Source organism: Dama dama, chromosome 1 (genome assembly GCF_033118175.1).
Source record: "Dama dama isolate Ldn47 chromosome 1, ASM3311817v1, whole genome shotgun sequence".
Taxonomy (NCBI): Eukaryota; Metazoa; Chordata; class Mammalia; order Artiodactyla; family Cervidae; genus Dama; species Dama dama.
Genome location: NC_083681.1, coordinates 72,368,788 through 72,384,592, shown reverse-complemented (window position 1 = coordinate 72,384,592; position 15,805 = coordinate 72,368,788). Strand labels below are relative to the sequence as shown.

At 45.7% G+C, this 15,805-nt stretch overlaps 1 protein-coding gene and 1 long non-coding RNA gene across 4 annotated transcripts in view; both read right to left on the bottom strand.

Moving 5' to 3' along the window:
* Positions 1–11,718, bottom strand: part of EXT2 (exostosin glycosyltransferase 2) — a 137,975-nt gene extending 126,257 nt beyond the window's left edge. For all 3 annotated transcript variants that reach the window (XM_061152262.1, XM_061152264.1, XM_061152263.1), the window contains exons 1-2: positions 11,584–11,718; positions 553–1,118 (exon numbers count right to left, since the gene is read on the bottom strand). In XM_061152262.1, coding sequence (XP_061008245.1) covers positions 553–1,118; positions 11,584–11,610 — 593 coding nt within the window. In that variant the 5' untranslated portion in view covers positions 11,611–11,718. The remainder of the gene's footprint in view (positions 1–552; positions 1,119–11,583) is intronic.
* Positions 11,719–12,241: 523 nt separating this feature from the next.
* LOC133062981 (uncharacterized) lies at positions 12,242–15,754 on the bottom strand. Its single transcript, XR_009694305.1, has 3 exons — positions 15,703–15,754; positions 14,972–15,034; positions 12,242–12,373 (listed from the first exon to the last, which is right to left on the bottom strand). It is a non-coding gene; the product is annotated as an uncharacterized LOC133062981 (long non-coding RNA).
* Positions 15,755–15,805: the final 51 nt, after the last annotated feature.

The window sequence follows — 15,805 nt, the reverse complement described above, 5'->3', positions numbered from 1 at the left end:
ACGTTCATGGTAAATGAAGGGGGAAAGGCAGCACAAGAACATGCTTTGCTGTGTGAGCCCACTCTTGCCCAAAATGTTATACACACACATATGTATACATGTGCATAAATATACTAAAATGCATACATGTGTGCCCCTGTATATGTTCCACAAAGAAACGACTGAGAATCAACATCAAAATACTAATGATTATCTCAAAAGCAGGCTTAAGGGATGACTCTTACTTTCTTCTTTTGGCTTAACTGTATTTTCAAGCTTTTTATAGTGAATGTGTATATGTGAGTAATAAACAGGGGAGGTGGGGAAAGGCATCTACATTTAAAAGGAAAGGCACGGGAAGATGAGCCCTTCTTAGCTTCTAAATGTTAAGAAGCTGGGAACCCACAGCAGTGGCCCAAGAGGGTGGTGCAGAGAAGGGGTGCGCGCAGCGCGGGTCCTCCTACAAGTCAGCGGCTCATCCACGTGCCCACCTAGGAGACAGGAGATGAGCCGCCGGCTGGAAACCGGCTCTGCCCCTCCCCTGCCCCTAGTTTCTGGGAGACCTGCGGATACCTGGAGAGCTGGGCCAGCGCCTGCGCCGTCTCCTTCACGCGGAGCGAGTTCTGGTTGAGCAGGTCGATGGACGGGACGAACAGGCAGGCGCGGGTGATGTCGTCGGTGTAGTAGTCGCTGTCTGAGATGGCCGTGAGCAACTCGTTGTACTCCCGGGAGATGGTGCTGCTCACCGGGACACCCGCCTCGCCCACGTACTTCTTCAGCGGGTAGATGTACACCTTGATCTTGTTCTTGGGGTTGAAGCCGCAGCGGTAGACGTCGAAACACGTGTGCATCCTGCAGCTGAGGTCGCCGCGCTCGGGCACCGGGCTGTCGGCCGGCAGCCTGACCACCGGCACGTCTCGGACGCTGCGCTTCTCCACGCTCCAGTCGCCCGAGGACTCGATGGAGTGCGGCCAGAACTGAAACATGCCCGTGGCGATGAGACCCAGCAGGACGATGGAGAAGAGGGTGATGTAGTAGATGCGGTGCTTGGTCTTCATTCTCGGGATGAGGGCGGGACCCCGGATGCTGTATTTGACCGACGCACACATAATGACCCCGGCAGCCTCCTCCTCACACTCCTGGTTACCAGGGGAGAAGAGAGAAAAATGAAGCCTTCAGGGTGACAGACGACCCTTGAGAGGACCGGGTCATTTTCAAACGGCCTATTTCTTTCCCTTAAGCAATTTGATGAAATAATGAAGAGGGATTCCTGACCCTGCGAAGAACTGATCATTTGAAAAGACCCTGATGCTGGAAAAGGTTGAAGGCGGGAGGAGAAGGGGATGACAGAGGATGAGATGGTTGGATGGCTTCACTGACTCGATGGACATGAGTTTGGGTAAACTCCGGGAGTTGGTAATGGACAGGGAGGCCGGGCATGCTGCTGTTCATGGGGTCACAAAGAGTTGGACACAACTGAGCGACCGAACTGAATTGATAAATAAAGTAAATAAATAACAAAATGCACAACGTAAAAACACCACTAGGAGAATATCAAGAAAGGGGAAAGGGATGTTAGTGAAAAAAAGGCTAATCTTTAAATAAATATATATTGATGTTTTATAAAAAGGGGATAGTTGGCACATTTCAATGGAAGGAAGAAATGAAGAAAGAAACAGGAAAGGAGGAAAGGAGAGGTAGAGGGAAAAAAGTGAGGTAGATCGGTTTCTAAAGACAGATGCCAACAATTCTTCCCACTGATGAATGTGCATGCCACTTGTCCATTCACAACGTGGAATCTCTTTCCCTTCCACCTGAATGGACTTGGTTTGGCCAAGAGAAAGTGGCAGAAGGGAGATTCTGGGGTTTCTGAGGCCAGGCTTTAAAAGACCCTGTAGCTGTTGGAAGCTAGCTGTAAGGAAGCTCAGAAGACCCCAGAAACTATCTGGAGCCAACATGAACCATCCCCAGTGAGTTCTGCATAGACAGCAGAATCCTGAGCAAGTACATGACTGCTATTGCTTTTGCTGTTTGTAAGACTGTGGTGGTGTGTTATGTAGCAATAGAAAAATGAAACAGCCAATAAGCATCATGGACTGAGATGTAAAAAAAATCTTCAGTCCTCAGGTGAAAATGCAAAGTACCCCGTAGACCACAAATTAAGATCCTTTGCCAAACAAGCCCCCCAACACCTGATGCCTACCCACTAAGTCAATACCTTGAGCATGATTCCTTCATCTGTCACAGACACGTCACTGCAACAAGTGACTTCAGCATTCCATGTGTCAAGAATCCAGTCTTCCAAATGGTCTCATTCTACTCTCTGATCTTTCAGAAAAGTTGTTACAACGCTAGGTGGCGCTAGTGGTCAAGAATCCACCTGCCAATGCAGGAGGCGCAAGAGACAGAAGTTTGATCCCTGGGGTGGGAAGATCCCCTGGAGAAGGAAATGGCAACCCACTCCAGTATTCTTGCCTGGGAAATTCCATGGGGAGAGGGGCCTAGCGGGCTACAGTACATGGGGTCGCAGAGTCAGACACAACTGAGCGTCCGAGCACACATTAATATAAAGGAAAATAATTGAAAAGCTCATAGACCATCTTAGGGTTTATGAACCATTTTCACTTTGGCTAAACGGAGTTCTCTCCAACCATGCCTACACGGTAAGACTGCTTCCTGCCTAGCTAAGTAGGGTCCTGTCAAGCCCTGAATGTTGCGATCATTACCAGCTTTGGGGGTAAAATGTGCTGAATGATCATTAATGATTTCAACTTGTATCTGTTGTATCTGAGGCCACGGTCTGGAATATACCAAAAAACATGACTGTCATGGACTAATGTGTGAAAGTTTATACATTTTACACTTAAAGATAATCATCTTTGGGGTATATACATTAGTCATTCAACACACACTAATCGATTCCATGACAGAAATGCAGGCACGAGAGCTATTTCATGTTTTCTGTCATCCTAACAATGAACAAGATGTTCCCAGTCAGTCCCCGACCCCTACTACCACGAGGCCCACCCTATCACTTTCCTTCTTTCCCCATGTTCCCCCTGGAGCTAGAAAAGAGGCGGCCTTGGGACAGATGCATGCAAGGAGCTGTACTCTCCACAAGCCCCGTGTCAGAACTGCCCAACAGGCTCTCAGAGTCTATCTATATCCTGAATCAGTGGTTCTCAAACACCCGAATTGTAAGAACTACACAGGCAGAGTTTGTTAGAACAGAGTCCTTGGCTCCAGCACTGGAGGGCTGTATCAGTAGGCCTAAAATAAGGTCACAGAACGTGTCAAACAGCAAGCCCCTCATATGTTTATTTTGTGCAGCCATGTTTGAAATCTTTCCTAAATGTTAGACAAACTGCCTTTTAATACAGTGGTTTAAACTTCTTTTTTTTCACTAAAACCTATAATAAAACAACATTTTATATTGTAATCTAACACAGACACAGATGTATTTGAAAGAAGTTTCACAAAACAATGCTTATTTAACCTTAGTACACAGTATTAGCCACAGAATATGTGATGAACACTGTATTCTTTTATTATTCTATAGCTTTTTAAAAAAAAATACTGGCCATAACCTACTATAACAATTATACCATTCAATTATCAATTACCCACAGTGTAAAAACATACTGTTTTCACATATAACAAAACTAGGGCTAAGGGAACAAAAGCAGTATCCAATTATGATCTTTACAAATTTTAATGAGTAACAGATCATAAAAAAGGTATTATCACAACAAAAAAATCCAAAGATAATACAAGTAATTAAGTAATTTAAAAAAAAACACAAATTGAAAACCAAACAGGATCTATAAAGCTAAATTTTTTAAAAAGAAAAAGACTGAAGAAATTGACATTTGACATAATTCAGGTAAGATTAATCAAGATAAAGAGAAAATAAAGCACAATACCTAGACTGAAAAGGGGACCATAACTAAATACTGCATGTATTTAAAAGATGAGATGATACCAATGAACTTATGCCAATACATTTAAAAACTTGAATGAAATGGGAAAATTCTTTTAACCTATAGCTTATCAAAACAGTCTCAAGCAGAAATAGCCATCCTTGACAGCTCTATAACACTAAAGAAGGTGAATCGGAAGTTAAAACAATCTTTTCCGATAAAGAAAATTCCAGGCCCAAAAGATTTTCCAAGTTCTACCAAACACTCAAGAAACAATAATTCCAATTTTACACAAATTACTCCAAAGTTCAGAAAAAAGAAGAACTATTCCCCAGCCTATTTTAAGAGTCTAGTATAATATTAATACCAAAAATCTTAGACCAGAGGTTCTCAAAATATGGTCTGGGGACTCCAGAGGGTCCCCAAGATTCTTTCAAACGATCTAAGCTATTTCTTAAAACAATGCTGACATTATTTTTTCACCTTCATTTGCCAGAGATGACATGATATGTGATAAAGCAAAGACTGAAGGTGGAAGTAGATATGAGAATCCACCTGTCTTCTGTTGTTTTTCCAAGCATAATGAAAGATATCAACTCATAGATTCATGATACTCAACTCCAAGTACAATATGTACCAAACAAACAAAATGCACACACACACAAAAACAAAAACCCCAACCAGATAAGTCAAAATAAAGCCACTGAAAAGAAAGCCAAAGAAAAATATTAAAAGCAGCCAGAGGGAAGGGAATCTACTCAAGGCAGAGTAAAAAGCTACATGTGACAGGCAAAAGATATTTAGACCACTAAAGAGAAATCTATGACTTCCAGGCAGAGAATGATTTCCAAAATGAAATGCAGAAAGTGCAAATCATAAGATTAAATTCAGCACTTCAATTAAAAAATTTTGCTCATCAAAAGACATCATAAGGAAGTAAAAAGACAAGTGCAAACTAGAAGATAATTGCGACTATTAACAGCAACCAGAATAAAGAACTACAGAGTAATAAGAAACAAACAAAAAGTCCAAAACAAACAACAGAAAACTTAGACAAAAGATTTAAACAGGAATGTCACTAGAGAGGCAACAAAATGGCACAGAAAACATCTGAAAAGATGTTTAGTCTAATTAATGGGCAGGGAAAGCAAAACTACAATAAGACGTCTACACATGAGCATGGGAAAAAGTCAGTGTCAAATGTCAGCAAGTGCTGGCAGGGACCTGGAGCCACAGGACTCCAAGAGGAGGACTATGACCTCCACGGTCCCACGGGGGGAGCAGGAGAGCTGGGGAGAAGAAAGCCTGACACCTACCATGTTAGGCCTCACATCCTGCTTCCTACCTGTCACAGTTCGGGTCTCACCATAATCCCCCCAAAAAAGAACCAGAGACAGAATGCGGGTGCAGGTAGTTTTACCCAGGAGCTAGAGTACAGAGCAAAGAGAGAGAGGGAACCAGGGAAAGCCAGTAGGAGTGTGTTATTAAGTCGTAACATGGGGCTCTTTAGGAACCCTCTGAAGAGCCACGCAGACCTCACCACGCCCCTCAGGAGGAGGAGAGGCCAAGGCATTTATCTAACAACTCCTATCCACTACTGCTTGCGGGTTGTCCGGTATTATCATCAGGTCACACCCTGTACTTAACAGCCCTCTACAGGTCTGGATATTATTATCTTCTCCTTGATGTAGGACAAGTCTGATAAGAACCTGCAGTTCCCTTGGGGAAGAACTGGGGGAGGATCTGTCTATATTTTCTGGGATGTTGCAAAATTTTTCTTCCAAGAGATCCAGCCTCCCCCTCAATCCATGGGATACAGGTCTGAGTGCAGGCTCACATCTGAAAACTAGGTGATCATGACTCTTCCATTGCAGCCCCTGACATCAGCCTTCCACCTGCCAGCTCTTGACTTTTTTTTTTTTTTTCAGGTTATACAGTGAAGCAGGACCTTAGCTGGCTGCCCATCTATACTGTCTCTAGGAATGCCAGGCTCTATTAGCATCACAGTGGGTCCAGAAACACTGGCTATGAGTTGGGCCTCATTGCTTATTATGGATATCGTGTTGACCTTGCCTCTGATGGTTAGTGCCACCACCCAGCCTCTGCCATTTCAGAATTCCATCATCCTCACTGATACTCGGGAACCCAGTTCCATGGTCAAATCTCATAAAGTCAACCCTGGTCTACAGAGGAGAACCAACACTGAGCCTCTCAAACACGTTGGTCCCCTCATCGGAGTTCCGTATCACCAGAGGGAAGGGAGAACGCTCCCCTGGGAACACGGGCAGGAGCTGAGTCTCTGGCCTCAGGTAATAAATCTATTTCAAATCTCCACTTCTCTGAACCTTTTAAGCCCTTTCTCAATATTCTGCCAACACAGCTCCGGCTCCTTTACCTCATTTACTCCAGACTAGAGTTTCTCAACCTCAGTATTACTGATGTTTTGGGCCAGATGGTTCATTTCTGTGGGGAGGTGTTCTGTAGAAGGTTTAGTTTAGCATCCCTGGTCTCTATTCAAGAGAAGCAACCATCAGTTATGACAACTAAAAATATGCCCAGATATTGCCAAATATCCCCTGCGGAGGCAAAATCACCCCCAGTTGAGAACCAACAGTATCACTGTCAGGTCCAAGCTTCCAAGAGCCTGCCCAGCGGGACATCAGGACCAGCTTGTCACTATCAGACCACTGAATTCTGAATCCAGGGAGTACGCTCCCAAGAGTCTCTCCCATTCAGCTTCACAGTCCCCGCTACCCCACTCTTGGCCTGACACTGTCAAGATTCAGGCCCACGTGTTCCTCCGGTTCCCGCTGGTCCACAGGAACCAGGTCCTACAGCTCTTCAGTGCAGATGGGGATGTACTCCCCCACTTGGCTGGTGCTGAGATCTGAGGGAGGGGCAGGCAACATCCAGGAGGGAGAAGCACCACCTTGCAAGGTATCCTCCTCCGGAGAGGGCTCTGCAGGGTGCCAGGCAGGAAGAGCTCCTTCTCAATGAGAAACACTTCGACTGGTCCAGGGGATCTAGGAAATCTGAGAGTTCTTCAGTGCATCCACCCAAAATCTCCATCCTAAGACCCTGGGTCCAAATTCTTCCCTATCACGGCCCCGACATTAGCAGAGGCAGTACATCAAGGCCGTGCACTCAGCTTCCTCTGCAGCTCTGCCACAACTGTGATTAAATTCTGGGCCTGGTTTTCACCACAGAATGCCCGCCCTCCCCCCCCCTCCAACCCCCCAGCTTCAGGAAACACCGCCACGGAACCACATCTTTCACAGTGCCTCACGAGTTGATACCTGGCTAATGTGAGCCAGATCAAACCTCAAGGCCTCCAAGGGAGCTAACAAGGGCCAACCAACTCCACCAGCCTTATCCTGACCCTGGTCCACATACTGCTCGAGCACTTATGAGTTCCTGCCCTAGCCAATGCTTTCCTTTCGACCTGAACCTCACCCCAACCCACCACTGGTCAGTCTGACTGCTCGGCGATACTAGAGGGCTCCGGGGGTCCTCAACATCTCACTTACCCCCACCAAAGGGGGTCCTCACTCACCCCCACCTTAGGGTGAGTGGCTCCCATCTCACAACACTATTCTCAGGACCTGCTTTCTACAGCCGCTTCCAGTAGCAGCCTCCTTAGTTTATGTTCCACCAAACTAAGGGTGCAGGTAGCCCGCAGAAGACAAATCCAGAAAGCCAGAGAGAGGGAGTAAGGAGCGGAGTCAGGGAAGAATGGGAAGCCAGGAGAGCGCTCCTGAGCTGGCTGCCATGCTGAGCTGGGCGGATGGGGCTCCCCGACTAGTGTCCCTCTGAAAACGCACCTGAGAACTGTTCCATGAAGGACGTCATCCACTAAAGTCCATCCAACCCCAGTCTCCAACCCCCCCTCTCCACCTCCACTGAGAGCTGTTCCCGGGGATACAGACTCATGTTTCTGAGGTTTACCTGCACGGGTTAAGCAGCTGAGAGAGCTAACAAGCCCTGAAGATGGAATTAAAAACTCCTAATGGAAGAAATGAGGGGAAGAGCCTTGAACAAAAAAACAGCCCCTTACCAAGTGGAGCTTTAGAGACAGACAGCTCTCAGTGAGCATCCTCATAGCTTTTACAGGCTTCATTACAGCACTTGCCAGGTTGTATTAATTGGTTATATAACTGTAAGTCTCCCTTCTACTGGTCATCATTTTATTGGAGTCAGAGTTTTCATCTCTGCTAAATATTCCCAGTATCTACTGCTGCTGCTGCTAAGTCGCGTCAGTCGTGTCCGACTCTGTGCGACCCCATAGATGGCAGCCCACCAGGCTCCCCCGTCCCTGGGGTTCTCCAGGCAAGAACACTGGAGGGGGTTGCCATTTCCTTCTCCAGTGCATGAAAGTGAAAAGTGAAAGTGAAGTCACTCAGTCATGTCCGACTCTTAGCGACCCCATGGACTGCAGCCCACCAGGCTCCTCCGTCCATGGGATTTTCCAGGCAAGAGCACTGGAGTGGGGTGCCATTGCCTTCTCCGCAGTATCTACTAGGTTGGTGCAAAAGTAATTACAGTTTCGGATCCCGAACTTTATTTTTTTTATTTTTTTTTTAATTTATTTTTTTTCCATTTATTTTTATTAGTTGGAGGCTAATTACTTTACAATATTGTAGTGGTTTTTGTCATACATTGAGATGAATCAGCCATGGATCCCGAACTTTAAATCATTATAACTAGGCTCAAACACATCTATATTAATCAAAACAGGAACCATTACAATCAACGTATTTTTGCCAATGAGAAATAAGTTTGTTTATTCTTATAGCATAATGATCTGTGCTTTGGGATTCAGAGAACTCTTGGAAAGCATTTTCTGTGTCCTGCTGGTTGTAGAAGCATTTTCCCTGCAAAAAGTTGTCGAGATGCTTGAAGAAGTGGTAATCAGTTGGCGAGAGGTCAGGTGAATATGGCAAATGAGGCAAAACTTGGCAGCCCAATTCGTTCAACTTCTGAAGTACTGGTTGTGCAACGTGCAGTCAGGCATTGTTAGAAGAAGAACTGGGCCCTTTCTGTTGACCAATGCTGGCTGCAGGCATTGCAGTTTTGGGGGCATCTCATCAATTGCCGGAGCATGCTTCTGATGTAATGATTTCGCCAGGATTCAGGAAGCTGTAGTGTATCAGACAGACAGCAGACCACCAAATGGTGACCATGATGCTTTTTTTGGTGCAAGTTTGGCTTTGGGAAGTGCTCTGGGGCCTCTTCCCAGTACAACCCCTGAGCTAAACATCGCTAGTTGTTGTATAAAATCCACTTTTTATTGCACTTCACAATCCAATAGAGAAATAGTTTGTTGTTGTTGCAGAGAATAAAAGATGACATTTCAAAATGAGGCTTTTTTTATTTTTGGTCAACTCGCAAGGCACCCACTTAACAAGCTTTTCCACCTTTCTGATTTGCTTCAAATGCTGAATGACTGTAGAATGGTCAGTGTTGAGTTCTTGGGCAACTTCTCGTGTAGTTGTAAGAGGATCAGTCTCAATGATCCCCTCAGTTGGTCACCGTCAACTTCCAATGGCCAGCCACTACCCTCCTCATCTTCAAGGCTCTTGTCTCCTTTGCAAAACTTCTTGAACCACCACTCCACTGTACGTTCAGTAGCAGTTCCTGGGCCAAATACACTGTTGATGTTACAAGTTACCTCCGCTTCTTTATGACCCATTTTAAACTCAAATAAGAAAATCACTCAAATTTGCTTTTTGTCTAACAACCTTTCCATAGTCTAAAATACATGTAAAATAAACAGCAAGTAATAATTCATTAGCCAAAAAAAGCAAGAAATGAGCATTAAAATGATGTATAGCATAAACACATTTATTTAAGAATGCTTTCCAATACCAAATGGCAAAGCTCAATGATGCAAAACAGCAATTACTTTTGCACCAACCTAATAATACCATGTCTAGAACACACTTCACGTAAACAGAAATGTTTGCTGAATGAAGGGAGTGTCTCTATCCCTCTGAGCTCCATCAATGCACACACTGTTCAAGGTCCAAGTTTTGAGTAATTACATGGTGATGAACTTCGATTATTTTCTTTCTTGAATTAGAGTTTCAAGGTAATTGTGGCCAGGTAACTCCACAGACAGAATTTGCCATACTTACCCCTCACTGCCCTCTTCTCCCCTAACACTGAGTTTCCCCAAAGAGGACAAACCAAGAGGAATCTTCTACTGATGAATGTTTGTTCCATATAATACCACAACCTGGGTCAAAGTAAGAATTTCAGAGCAAAGTCCTACAAACAATAGCCTTCTCGAAGCACACCAAACTTGTCCCTGCTAAACACTGGAATCATCTGGCTGGAGGTCAGGCACTGAATCATTGGAAAAATCTTCCAACTCGACTGTCAAGATGAGATGCATTTTCTGTTCCTGGAATTATTTATTCCTAAACTCTGCCTGAATAACCTTTCCTCAGTGATTAGTTCAAAGTTTTCAGCCACAAACTCTCATCTTCTTAAACTTTCTAGAAACTGAGCTCTTGGAGCCCCTGCTGGTGGAACTCAATTCACCTGTTCCTGAAAACAAAGGAACTAAATATTGGCCCAAGGAGGAAAATCTGCAATTCACTGCCTTACCTGATAGGGTCCTTTATAATTAAAGTTCTGTTAAAGCTAACCACCCCTAAAAGTGATTTCAAATTAAAAAAAATAAAAACCCTGTGTCCCTTGGTGAAAATTATACTGTAATTAATACAAAGCATATAATTAAGGAACTAATAACTAAACTTTACTGCGGACCTACTACATGCCAGGATCTGTTTTAAGTACTTTGTTAACTTGGTGTTAACTTAGTCTTCCTAACGGGCTTTCCTGGTAGTTCAGCTGGTATAGAATCCACCCGCAATTCAGGAGACCTGGGCTCAATCCCTGGGTCAGGAAGATCCCCTGGAGGAGGGCATGGCAACCCACCCCAGTATTCTTGCCTGGAGAATCCCCATGGACAGAGGAGCCTGGCAGGCTACAGTCTATTGGGTGGCAAAGAGTCGGACACCACTGAGCGACTGAGCATAGCACAGACTCTCTAACAGTCTCAAGTGAGGAGCTATGATTATCCTCATTTTACAAACAGGGAAAGTGTAACAAGGACGGCTACATTTTCACACAACTAGAAAATGCCAGTGCTAGGATTTGGAGGCTGGCAGTCTGGTTCTGGAGCCTGAGCTCTTAACCCCCAGGTCAAGCTGCTTCCCCAATTACCCTTAAAAGCCTGAATTAGATACACCTTTTTCACTTCTCAATTAACCAGCATAACTAGACAGATGTAAATCTATCTGTTTTATACCAGCATTTGCAAACAGATGGCTTACAGTCATTGCAAGTGAGGAGTGATGGAAAGTGAGTCATATATTTATTACGGTAAGTAGCCTTTGAGCTCTGAAATTTACAGACTAAGTCCAGTTTAAGTTCTCAGGGCACGCAAGTGACAGAGAAAAGGGAGTTAAATGGACATACTTCTGTTTCAAGACATCTTCAGACAAATATATCAAGGACCCGGCTAAATGAGCGCTCCCCAGTAAGTTACACCGAGCAACTTTAACCTCAAAACTGTATACATATTATCTAGTTCCCACCGCCGGTCTGTAAAACGCCAAATAACCTCTGAGTTTCAAGTAGCTGCCCAGAGCCCCAAACACCGCTGGCCGTGGCTCACCTGAGCATCCAGTCCTGCCTGAGGCATTGGGTACCGCACGGAACGCCACTGCCCACGGCAGGGCCCAGAACTCAAACACCCCCGCGGGAGGAAGCAGAACCCTGGAGCTCGCGGGGAGGAGCTGGCAGCGGGCAAAGGTCACGGCAGAGGGGTGGGCCCTTCGGGGAAGGAAGCCACAGGATCCGGGGAGAAAGGAAAGGTGCAGGAAGCGAGCGAGGGAGACAGGTGGGCAACCAGAGTGCGCGCAGGGGCCGGGTGACGAAGGAGAAGGCGGGGCGGGAGTCAACGCGCCCCCCAAGCGGGAGAGCACCAGCAGTGGCCCCGGCAGGGAGCGGGTGGAGGTCGTCTCCCGCAGCCCTCGGACCTCCGCGCGGCCCGCGCTTCCCCGGAGATCCCGGGGCCCGACTCCCCCGCGGCCCGGGGAGGCCCGAGTCCGCATCGGGGGCCCGCCCGGCCCTTCTGCGCCGCGCTTACCTCGGCCACGGCTGCCTCCGGCTGGGCCCCGCGCTTGGTCACCGGCTCATGCCGCCCGGGTGGGAGGGCGCGGAGCTCCCGGCCGCCACCGCCGGGCCGGGAGTGCTGGAGCAAGCGGGGGAGCCCGGGCAGGCCACTGGGCTCGGCGGTCTGACACCCAGCGCGCCGCGCATGCGGGAGCGGCCGGGGTCGCGCCTCCTGTTGGACGGGAGGAGTCAGGGCACCGCTCACGGCTTCTCCCGGGCAGGTGGGTGAGGCTCAGGCTCCCAGGGAAATTCAGAGGACCCGCAGCCTCCTTAACGAAAGACACTGCAAACTGAACAACGGTGCACTCGTAAAAATGTAGCCCTGACAGAAATGTAACAGTCTGAGTATAATCAGTATTGATGAGGGTGCAACATTCCTGAAGGGCAATTTGCTAGTATCCATCAAACGCGAAAAATTAAAAGGCGCTTGCTCCTTGAAGGAAAAGCTATGACTAAACAGCTTATTAAAAAGCAAAGACATCACTTAGCCGACAAAGGTCCGCCTAGTCAAAGCTGTGATTTTTCCAGTAGTCATGTATGGGTGTGAGAGTTGGACCATAAAGAAAGGTGAGCGCCGAAGGATTGATGCTTTCAAATTGTGGTGTTGGAGAAGACTCTTGAGAGCCCCTTGGACTGCAAGGACATCTAACCAGTTAATCCTAAAGGAAATTCTGAATATTCATTGGAAGGACTGATGCTGAAGCTGAAGCTCCAATACTATGGCCACCTGATTCACAGAGCCGACTCATTAGAAAAGACCCTGATGCTGGGAAAGATTAAAGGCAGGAGGAGAAGGGGACGACAGAGGACAAGATGGTTGGATGGCATCACCGACTCAGTAGGCATGGGTTTTAGCAAGTTCCGGGAGATAGTGAAGGACAGGGAAGCCTGGCATGCTGCAGTCCATAGGGTCGCAAAGAGTTGGACACTACTGAGCAACTGAACTGAACTGAACTGATCAAACATAAAATGCCAGTAACTTTCCCCAACAATCCCTCTGTATGGAGTTTACCCTATGGATACTCTCAACGGACATTTTCTCAAAAATATTCATTACAGTACTGTGTCTAATAATATAAAAAACCCAAACACAACCAAAATAAACTATGGAAAACTTGGTATTAATCAAAATAAATTATGATGAGAATGTAATAATGAGAGAATGCATATGTATGTTGGTATAGAAAAATCTCAAAAATGTTAATATGAAAACATGGTTTAAAACAGTACACAAGGGACCTCCTTGGCAGTCCAGTGGTTAAGACTCCCCACTTCCACTTTAGGGGTCATGGTTGGATCCCCGATTGGGGAATTAAGGTCCCACATGCCACCCGGTGTGGCCAAAACAAAATAAAATAAAATTTAAAAAAAAAACAGTAGACAAGTATGACTCTCTTTATGTAATAAAATGCAGAAACAGAAGACAAAATATATAGATATGTAGATGCTTAGATTCAGGCATATATATATGTTTTATATATATAAAGGATATATATACATAAACACACACACACACATATATATATCTTTTTTTCTGTAAAGAAGCCAAGAAGCAATAAACAGTTTTAGAGGGATTAATTGTGGAGGTGGAAATGGGAGGAGGAAAAACTTTCGTTTTCATTTTGTTTCTTTCTGTATTATTTACATGATCTAGCCTTCTTCATGCACAGCAAAGCCCCTATGTGAGACAGTACCGGAGTCTTAAAAATTCAATCAAAATGCAGAGTGACGTTACTGAGAAGTTAATGAAATGACCCCACTGAGCCCATGCAGTTTACAGACTCTGGCTGCAGAATCCATATCCATCTGGTCCCAGCTGTACCTCAGCACCATCTGGTGGAAGCTGTCATTTAGAGCTTAAATATTCATGGGGATAATTCTGAAGCTAGATACGCACTGGGGCTTCCAGCAGCAACAGAGATTCCAAGAATATTACTGTGAGGTAATGCCTGCTTGTCACAGATCCAGAGAGACTGAGACAAGACTATTCTGGAGACAGGAAATCCACATTCTGCATCCCTACATCTAACAGAACATTTGCTCTGTTCCGCAAACCCACATCCCCCTTAAAAATGATAAGACATTTAGCACACATACACCACATTTGAGATATGGATAAGTGGAAAGCATGTTCACTTTCTTCTTTTTCTCTTTTTCTGTATGTATATATGTTTTAAATTAACTATTCATATTTTCATTAAATGAAGACTTTCTGTGTTAAAGACCAGTGTTAGGCATCACCTTTGAAGAACCTGCCTATCTTAATCACTTTTTATAACCCTAAACATGCACAGTGCCTGGCACATAGAAAGTGCTAAATGAATATTTTTTTAATGAATTAAAGGGTGCCCAGAATTAGGTGGCTCAGATGGTAAAGCATCTGCCTGCAATGTGGGAGACCTGGGTTCAATCCCTGGGTCGGGAAGATTCCCTGGAGAAGGAAATGGCAACCCACTCCAGTACTCTTGCCTGGGAAATCCCATGGACGGAGGAGCCTGGTAGGCTACAGTCCATGGGGTCGCAGAGTTGGACACTCACTTTCACTTTTCAAATGCTGGGAGGAGCTCAATAAAAAGCAAACAGACGCAAGTAAGAGTCATCAAAGCAGAGCGTGGAGAGTGACAGGAAAATATAAACAAAGTGCCACAGAGTTCAAGAGAGAAAGTGATCACATCCAATTGGAAAGATGTAGGACGGCTTTCCTGGGCTCAGCAGTAAAGAATCTGGCTGTAATGCAGAAGCCACAGGAGACGTGGGTTGGACTGTTCTTGCCTGGAGAATCCCATAGACAGAGGAGCCTGGCAGGCTATAGCCCATAGGGTCGCAGAGCTGCACACGACTGAGTGATTTAGCATGCACACAGGAAGACTTCATGCAAAAATTAATACCTTTGCTGGTCCTGGAGGATAGTGAGGATTTTGACAAGTAGAGGGTGAAGAGGGCATTCCAGGCTGAGGAAAAAAAACATAAGCAAAGGCACAGATATGAGAAAGACGGAGAGGCAATCAGAAAGAGCAAGTGTTAATCCAGTGTGGCTAAAACGATGCGGCTACACTTCAAAGAGTAGAAATTATGCAAGGAATTAAAGATGAGAAAGTATAGAAGCTGTGATACGCAATGCATATACAGGCAATGCAGGCGACCCCAGTTTTATTTCTGGGTCAGGAAGTTCCCCTGGAGAAGGGATAGATTACTCACTCCAGTATTCTTGGTTGTCCATGGTGGCTCAGACAGTAAAGAATCCACTTGCAATCCGGGAGACCTGGGTTTGATCCCTGGGTTGGGAAGATCCCCTGAAGGAAGGCATGGCAACCCACTCCAGTATTCTTGCCTGGAGAATCCCCGTGGACAGAGGAGCCTGGTGGACTACGGTCCATGGGGTCTCAAAGAGTCAGACACGAATGAGCGACCAAGCATAGCACACTTCTAGGGGTAGAAACCATGCAAGGAATTGGAGATGAGAAAGTACAGAAGCTGCGATACTAGAAGCTCTGTGGTGCTAAAGTGACTGAGAGTGAGAAAGAAGACTATGGCCCAGGACCTGAAGTCTCAGAAGGTAGAGAGGTGCTAGTGGTCAGCAGTTAGAGGAGAGGCTGGAGAAAGAGGTTTCATTACTCACTCTGACGGTGCAGGACAAAGTAATACTGTGCAGAGTCCCGCGTGGCCAGTGAGCCAGGAGAAGCGGAAGTGAGTGTTAGAAAGGGTGTGGCTTTCCAGGGAAA